General features: G+C 39.8%; 1 protein-coding gene across 1 annotated transcript; it reads left to right on the top strand.

The window, feature by feature from the left end:
• Positions 1-985: 985 nt before the first annotated feature.
• LOC115201689 (tryptase) lies at positions 986-8,938 on the top strand. Its single transcript, XM_029765512.1, has 8 exons — positions 986-1,097; positions 1,197-1,269; positions 1,367-1,390; positions 2,823-2,888; positions 6,157-6,319; positions 6,516-6,784; positions 6,997-7,142; positions 7,430-8,938. The coding sequence occupies exons 2-8, from the start codon at positions 1,224-1,226 to the stop codon at positions 7,826-7,828; spliced, it is 1,113 nt and encodes a 370-aa protein (XP_029621372.1). The 5' UTR covers positions 986-1,097; positions 1,197-1,223; the 3' UTR covers positions 7,829-8,938.
• The last annotated feature ends 370 nt before the right edge of the window (positions 8,939-9,308 follow it).

The following is a 9,308-nucleotide window of genomic DNA, read 5'->3' as shown; positions in this document are numbered from 1 at the left end:
ATTGGACCAAGAAAGAGAGTGATGGAGTACTGCATCAGATGACCTGACCTCCACAATCACTCGACCTCAACCCAATTGAGATGGTTTGGGATGAGTTGGACCGCAGAGTGAAGCTAAAGCAGCCAACAAGTGCTCAGCAATTTGTGGGAACTCCTTCAAGACTGTTGGAAAAGCATTCTTCATGAAGCTGGTTGAGAGTATGCCAAGAGTGTGAAAAGCTGTCATCAAGGCAAAGGGTAGCTACAATGAAGAATCAAAAATCTAAAATATATTTTGATTTGTTTAACACCTTTTTCGTTACTACATGATTCCATATGTGTTATTTCATATTTTTGATGCCTCCACTATTATTCTACAATGTAGAAAATAGTAAAAATAAAGAAAAACTCTTGAGTGAGTAGGTGTGTCCAAATGTTTGACTGGTACTGTATATGAGCAAGGCATATCAAGATATCGGTTTATTCTTCCAGTTAATCTACACTATTCTGCATAAAAAATGCCTACATTACTGCATGTACAAAACCCTCTCACAGACCCTTAACCTAGTACCTTTGTTTCCTGAAGAGTGTATGCTATCTAGAATCTAAACGTGTTCTTCGGCTGTCCCCGTAGAAGAACCCTTTCGTTCCAGGTAGAACACTTTTGGATTCCATTTAGAACCCTTTCCGCAGAGAACTCTACATGTAACCCAAAAATGATTTTACCTGGAACAAAAAAGTTTTGTACCTAGACCCCAAAAAGTCTTCTCCTATGGGGACAGCCGAAGAACCATTTTGGAACCCTTTTTTCTAAGAGTTGCCCTGGTGATGGCCCATCAACGGTGGAAGATGTATTCAAACCGGTTAGGTAGGTATTTGCTACCAGAACATTCAGAGACATACTGTATGCCTAGTGCCAGCTATCTGGATAAAAGAAAGAACGCAGAGAAACAGGTTAGCTATTCTTAGATACAGCATTAAATTGTGTGAGTGCACTTGTCACAACGGCAGTACATGTCATAGAGATCATTCATTGATGTCATTGACCAGCCCCCATTGTCTACAGTATATAGAGTCGTACATGTATAGTGCCAACCCAACAGAACTACACAGAAACAGGTGAGCTCGTCTAACATATTTGTGAATGAAGTCAGTTTTGAAGAAGGGGATAATGATATTCGGGGGTATGACGATAATGATAATCATGTTTGCTCCTAGATTTGAGCGGAAAAAGAGCTTCTGACAATGGGGGGTCAAAGGACGCTTTCCGTGTTGCTTCTGTTGATGATGGGTAAGTACTTTATCCACTTTGTTTGATGATGATTGTGCTACTATTTTACATGTGAATTTCATTTGGCTGACCTTGATTCACCCTTTTGTTTCACAAGGTGTGGTGACCACTGCTCTTCCTGGTGAGTTTACATTGTGTCCAATTCCACATTTTCAACTCTGACTGAATTATAGAAGACTGAAACCAGCATGTGATACTTATAGATAACAGGAAACAAGCAGAGATCACATCACTTCATAGTGATTGAACTAGCACAGATAAATCAATTTACTTCCTTATTCTACAGAAAGAATCCATGGGAATGCAAATTAACTTGCACACTTAAATGAAATTAATATTGCTACAATATCACTGGAGATAATCTGTGATTTAGAATGAAAGATTTTGGAACACAACTGTTTTCATAGTGTTTTAGTGTAGTTTCTATACACACATTCCATGCATTGTTTAATTTAGTAAATTAGCTAATCTTTGCCTACTTTGTTGTTGGTTAAAACCACATGATGCAGCTTAGATGATGTCAAAAGTGTTTGAATCGCTTTAGAAGTATTGTCTTCAGTAAATACAATGTGTATGGCCTAAGTAGCCATGATTGCTAACATTAGCTAGCCCTAGTCAGATGACTTATAAACAGTGGTGGAAAAAGTACCCAAATCATCATACTTGAGTAAAAATAAAGATACCTTAATAGAAAATGACTAAAGTAAAAGTGAAAGTCACCCAGTACAATACTACTTGAGTAAAAGTCTAAAAGTATTTGGTTTTAAATATACTTAAGTATCAAAAGTAAATGTAATTGATAAAATATACTTAAGTATCAAAAGTATCACGAATAATTTTGTGATATTATATTAAAACCTCTTAAGGATCTGCGCCTTTTTATCAATTTCTGCCTAAAATGACATACCCAAATCTATCTGCCTGTAGCTCAGGCCCTGAAGCAAGGATATGCATATTATTGGTACCATTTGAAATGAAACACTTTGAAGTTTGTGGAAATGTGAAAGGAATGTAGGAGAATATAACACATTAGATCTGGTAAAAGATAATACAAAGAAAAAAACAACCGTTCTTTTGTATTTTTTTATACCATCATCTTTGAAATGCAAGAGAAAGGCCATAATGTATTATTCCAGCCCAGGTGCAATTTAGATTTTGGCCACTAGACTGATCCAATTAGCCATTGCATTTATGTAAAAAAAAATGTTGTATCAAGACTGCCCAAATGTGCCTAATTTGCTAGATGATGAATTTCTAGTGGATCATGAGCAGAATGGTTTTGGGGGTGCTTAGCACTTCCTCATTCAAACAACTAGCAAAAGTCTAAATGCTAAAAGCCTGTTTTGTTATTATGTAGCAGACATTGTTTCTGTCTGGTTTATAATTACTATCAAAATGTCCCAAAATAATATACATCAACCAGTGGTTGCCGCATGATACAACGTAACAAACAAGCGTTTAAACAAAAAAAGGAAATCTCATATTTTGGGGCTACAGGGCTTTACAGGAAGTGCTCGTGCTTGGTTTTCAACCTCTCTGTCTATTCCCCCCAGCAACTACTGGAGACATCACTACTATTGTAGACATGACTTCAACGGTTGGCCCGTCATCAGCCACTGGTGAGTTTACATTAAGTCCAATAAGTGATTTTCAATCCACTTCTCAATCCTCTCTGACTGACTGAATTGTAACCATCTCTCATCTTAATCATATAGTATGTTATATACACTACCGTTCAAAAGTTTGGGGTCAATTAGAAATGTCCTTGTTTTTGAAAGAAAAGCACATTTTTTTGTCCATTAAAATAACATCAAATTGATCAGAGATACAGTGTAGACATTGTTAATGTTGTAAGTTACTATTCTAGATGGAAACGGCAGATTTTTTAATGGAATATCTACATAGGCGTACAGAGGCCCATTATCAGCAACCATCACTCCTGTTTTCCAATGGCACGTTGTGTTAGCTAATCCAAGTTTATCATTTTAAAAGGCTAACTGATCATTATAAAACCCTTTTGCAATTATATTGGCACAGCTGAAAACTGTTGTCCTGAGTTAAAGAAGCAATAAAACTGGCCTTCTTTGGACTATTTGAGTATCTGGAGCATCAGCATTTGTGGGTTCGATTACAGGCTCAAAATGGCCAGAAACAAAGAACTTTCCTCTGAAACTCATCAGTCTATTTTTGTTCTGAGAAATGAAGGCTATTCCATGTGAGAATTTGCGTCCCTCTGCAACTGGATCTTCGACATCCTGACAGGCCACCCCTAGGTGGTAAGGGTAGGTAACAACACATCTGCCACGCTGACCGTCAACAAGGGGGCCCCTCAGAGGTGTATACTTAGTCCCCTCATGTACTCCCAGTTCACTGCATGGCTGTGCCCGACTCCAACACCATCATTAAGTTTGCTGACGACACGACGGTGGTAGGCCTGATCACTGACAACGATGAGACAGCCTATAGGGAGGAGATCAGTGACCGGGCACTGTGGTGCCATGACAACATCCTCTCCCTCAACGTCAGCCAGACAAAGGAGCTGATCGTGGTCTTCAGGGGAAAAAAAAGGGCCGAGCATGCCCCCTGGGCTTTAGTGGAGCAGGTCGAGACCTTCAAGTTCCTCGGTGTCTCCGTCACTAAGGATTTAACTTGGTCCAGACACACCAAGACAGTCATGAAGAGGGCATGACAACAACTTTCCCCCCCCAGGAGACTGAAAAGATTTGGCATGGGTCCCCCCAGATCCTCAAAAAGTTATACAGCTGCACCATTGAGAGCATCTTGACCGGTTGCATCACCGCCTGGTATGGCTAATGCTCGGCATCTGACCGTAAGGCCCTACAGAGGGTAGTGCATACGGCCCAGCACATCACTGGGGCCAAGCTTCCTGCCATCCAGGACATAAATACTAGGCGTGTCCGACGAAGGCCCTAAAACATTGGCAAAGACTCCAGCCACCCAAGTCATAGACTGTTCTCTCTGCTACCGCATGGAAAGTGGTACAGGAGCGCAAGTCTAGGTCCAAAAGGCTCCTTAACAGCTTCTACCCCCAATCCATAAGACTCCTGAACAATTAATGAAATGGCCACCCGGACTATTTACATTTTACACTGCTGCTACTCGCTGTTTATTATCTATGCATAGTCACTTTATCCCTACCTACATGTACAAATTACCTCAGCTAATCTGTACCCAGCACATTGACTCGATACCGGTAGCCCCTGTATATAGTCTCGTTATTGTTAATTTATTGTGTTATTTTTTTACTTTAGTTTATTTAGAAATATTTTCTTAACTCTATTTATTGAACGGGATTGTGGGTTAAGGCCTTGTAAGTAAGCAGGTAGCCTAGTGGTAGCCTAGTGGTTAGAGCGTTGGGCCAGAAACCAGCAGGTAGCCTAGTGGTTAGAGCGTTGGGTCAGAAACCGAAAGGTTGCTGGATTGAATCCCTGAGCTGACAAGGTAAAAATCTGTCGTTCTGCCCCTGAACAAAGCAGTTTACCCACTGTTCCCTTGTAGGCCATCATTGTAAATAAGAATTTGTTCTTAACTGACTTGCCTGGTTAAATAAATTCAAAATGTAAAAGAAAATTCACGGTAAGGTGAACCGTTGTATTCGGTTGATATGACAATAAAATTAGATTAGATTTGAATTGCCCCAAGGCTTAAAAATCCTTCTTTAATTGCTCTCTTCCCCTTCATCTACGCTGATTGAAGTGGATTTAACAAGTGACATCAATAAGGAATGATAGCTTTCACATGGATTCACCTGGTCAGTTAATATCATGGAAAAAGCAGATGTTCCTAATGTTTTGTACACTCAGTGTATATAACATGTAATCTCCCTCTGGCTTTCCGGCAGATTAGACACTTTGTTACTTATTGTATCCTTTCAAAGTTTGAAAAGTGCATTGCACATTTATTCAACAAAAAAAGGGAAAAGGGGAAATGGCACCACCCTCTAACCCTACATATCACTATCCCCAAACACCATAGTGGGTTCGGAACAAAGGCAGGACACCGCTTTGGTCCCCGAGTCTTGAAACGCCATATGAGCAGCACAAAAAGTTCACCTCTGGATACTCTGATCGAATTGACAGAACACAACTACTTCTTCACCACAAATGGATCGGCCAAAAGGCATGGATCAGCTTTCTCTACGAATCATACTCACTTTCGTCAGGATCAATTTCAAGTTCGCTATCCGTCATCTGCTCTGGGTTTTCAGGCATGTAACATGCATTTTTCTCCTCTTTACTTGACTCAAAGGAGAAAGTATATATTTCACAGTCGGTTTGCATATTGCGCCCTACTTTCTGACTCACCTGAGCCCCGGACAAGAATTCCATCTGTGTGTGGGAATTTTGGGAAACTCAGTACCTAGCCGCCCATTGTTGACATACTTCCAAAATGACAAGCCCGGCCTGCGTGCCAGGTCGCCTCTTCCTGTGGTTTCCCGTCCTTAGGTCACATCTATAACATGTAATTGCATAACACAACAAATTAGATAAACTGGCATGACACACTCACTCAGACATTCACAAAAACAGCTGTGAGCAAACCACTCCCCAAAATATTCTATTGAGCCACCGCCCCTTCAAATGAGGAAATAATCATTTTCTGCAAAGTGCAAAGAACCATTGAAGGGCTCGAAGGATTCTTTGGATCAGTATGGTTCCACATAGAACCATCACCCTTCCGACAGAACCCTTGAGGAACCCTCCAAGTGCTAAACATGAGTTTCTGACATTGTATTTTCATCTAAAATTAGTTTGGCTGAAATCCCGGTGCAGATATCATACTATAGGTTTCCTATATAAATTGTTGATCTAATACCAATGGCAAATGTGGAGTATTTAATTCGAATAATCTCTATTTTTATGTTAGTGTGTGGCACCCCTCCACTCAACAACAAAATAGTGGGAGGTGAAAATGCCCCTGCAGGAAGTTGGCCCTGGCAGGCAAGTCTCCAAATGTCTGACGGACATGTTTGCGGTGGGTCCCTCATCAACAAGGTGTGGGTGATGTCTGCAGCCCACTGCTTCGCCAGGTGAGTTAGCGTGAGATAAAGGGGACATAAAAGTTGTAATACAAATAAATGATTATGTCTATTATTTGTGATGCAGCTGAGCGCAACTCTTGAAATAAGTTTTCCAAAATGTAACTGTCCGTTAATTCCATGTTCATCTTATATTTCATCACTTTGATCCATCTTAATTTAATTACATTTTTTCGTTCCAACAAAGCTCAGACCCAAATGGTTGGAACATTAGCCTTGGTCGACAGACCCTGGAGGGAATTAACTCCAACGAAGTGTCCAGAACTGTGGCTGAGATCATTATACATCCAGATTACAACAATTTCACAAAGGACAATGACATCGCTCTGCTAAAACTCTCCTCACCAGTCGACTTCACAAACTACATTCTACCCGTCTGTCTGGCAGCAAGTGATAGTGTTTTCAACAATGGTACTGATAGCTGGGTGACCGGCTGGGGTAACATCAATGAAGGAGGTGAGGACACATTCATGATCCATTGTAGGAGATGTTGATGAGATGATGTTTTATGTGAAACAGTATCCCCAGTGGTCACAATGCAGATGCATACGAAAAAAAAAAAACATTTTCTTATTGCGATGGAAATTGACAACCTGATGAAAACTGTCATAAAGTTGTTACCTCCCATTTTTAATCTCCCATCACTTGTCTTCCTTTATTTCCTTCAGTTCCCATCCCATCCCCCCAGGATCTGCAAGAAGTGGAGGTTTCAGTTGTGGGGAACAGACAGTGTGACTGCCTCAATGGGGCCGGATCAATCACAGACAACATGCTCTGTGCTGGTGATCTGGCAGGGGGCAAGGACTCGTGTCAGGTACATTTCACGCTAAACCATCTTATTCTACTACAGTGCCCAGTTTTTCAAAAGTTATCTATTCGGATTTCTGCAAGCGGATAGGATTAAATGCATAGAAATAGAATGAATAGAACGGGCGTCCCCATTCAGGTCAATGATACGCCTGTTCTATTCATTATATTTCTATGCTTTTAATCCAATCAGATTGCCGAAATCTGATCAGATAACTTTTGATAAACTGGGCCCTGTTCCAATTCATTTCCTAGAGCGTGCCTTCTTTTAATGACTTTGCTCCATCTTCTCAGGGTGACTCAGGAGGTCCAATGGTGATTCAACAGAACTCTGTCTGGGTCCAGTCTGGGGTTGTTAGTTGGGGTCATGGCTGCGCTCGGCCCAATCTCCCTGGGGTCTACACCAGAGTGTCCAGTTACCAGACCTGGATCGACTCCCATATCAAGACCGACAAGCCAGGCTTTGTCCAATTTATCTCCAGTGGGGTCGATGCTGACAGCGATTACATCTGTTCAGATGGCCCAACAACGACTGTTGACCCTTACCCTTACCCATACCCCTACCCCTACCCTTACCCCTACCCTTACCCCTACCCTTACCCTTACGAATCCATTTTTGATCATGGGCACAGTTTGTTCAGCTCCGTTTATTTGCTGAGCACCTTGTTCATTCTGATGTTTCTTACCATTTAAATTCTTACCGTGATGCAGTCAAGGGCAAGGTTTTATTGGCAGTCTGAGTGCAAGTGCTATTCGTTTGGGAGATTTATCTTTTAAAGTAATGGCTGGCATGCTCTGGAAGAACGAGAGTTGGTGAAGGAGGTAGCCTATTGCTGCATATCCTATCTAGTATATTGTGTGTTCACATTTCCCTGGGCACATCCTGCTGAGTGAGTGTTGTTTTCAATGGGCCTTACTGTTGTATTGATTTATTTGTGAAGATGAATAACCTGAAATATATTTACTGATTTATTAAAGGGGCAATATGGGATTCAAACAAACAGTAACCCTGACACTTTTTTTTGTAAAAAGCTTAGGGAGAGAGCTGAAGAAATGTATCTCTTAAATTCATAGACAGAAGTTTGGGTGACTGTCTGATAGCTTTAACCATGTTTTGTAAGCTTTACAATGTTTTTTTTTATTACAATTACATTGTTTACAAAACATATAGTAAAACAAGCTTATATTTTGGCTTGTGGTGAAGTAGGACAGCACTAAGCTCATGAGACATTTTAAGTTACATTCTTCAAGAATTAACGGCTATATATCATTAAAGATGCACTTTAGTCTCATTTTCATCTCATTTATCACATGATCAACTTAACAAAAAGGCACATCTCAATAGGTGGTTCAAGGAAGTCATGACATGTCACAAGTGGGAGGGGCCTTTCCTCTTCTGTTCTCTAATTGGTCCTCTAACCACTAATTTGCACAAAACGTATTTGTTATACCCTTAAGTGGGTGTACAGTAATCGGGATAGATATTGTTTCAACAGTAAACTGGAGTGTCTAATTTAAAAGTTTAAAAAATGGGTGTACCATTCCTAGATTACCCTTTTAATATTTGAGAAATGACAAATCCTTTTGCTATGAAAGACGTATATAAGAATGTCTTTATGGAAAAATGTCTTTATGGAGCGGCCTGCAGTGGTCTAGTGGTTAGTGCCACAGACGACTGGATAAGAGCGTCTGCTAAATGACTAACATGTAAAACGCCTCCTGTCTTTCTTGTCTCTTCTTCTACCTTTCCTATCAATTAAAAGCATGTGTAACACTATGCATTAAATACACATATTAACCATTCCTAAAGAAGGCACTGCATTGTGAATCTTTGGTTGAGGTTTACTCATTAAAATGTTATGAACACATATAGAGTGTTCGACTTTATTTATTTTTTTATACAAGGTTCACATATTAGCCACTATTAAGTAGTTTATAAGTGTGTGTATATATAAGTGTGTGTATATATATATATATAAGTAGTAAATAAGGAATTTATTATGCCGTAAAGTAATTAAGGGTTGAATTATCAATAACTAATGTATTAATGTGTTACTGGCCAGTCCTCAATAACATAATTCTAATTAGCTGTATTATTATTAGGGAGTAAATCAATATTATCCAGAGAATATTGTTATTTTGTCAAAGAAATTTAAAAAAAAAATATATATAT

The sequence above is a fragment of the Salmo trutta genome, chromosome 10 (genome assembly GCF_901001165.1).
Source record: "Salmo trutta chromosome 10, fSalTru1.1, whole genome shotgun sequence".
Taxonomy (NCBI): domain Eukaryota; kingdom Metazoa; phylum Chordata; class Actinopteri; order Salmoniformes; family Salmonidae; genus Salmo; species Salmo trutta.
This window is presented reverse-complemented; position numbering and strand designations above follow the sequence as displayed.

Bases quoted from the DNA above. Each gene is read 5' to 3' on its own strand.
- LOC115201689 (XM_029765512.1), top strand. From the start codon at position 1,224: ATGGGGGGTCAAAGGACGCTTTCCGTGTTGCTTCTGTTGATGATGG. The intron at 1,270-1,366 runs GTAAGTACTTTA...TTGTTTCACAAG, and splicing joins GTTGCTTCTGTTGATGATGG to GTGTGGTGACCACTGCTCTT. The intron at 6,320-6,515 runs GTGAGTTAGCGT...GTTCCAACAAAG, and splicing joins GCAGCCCACTGCTTCGCCAG to CTCAGACCCAAATGGTTGGA.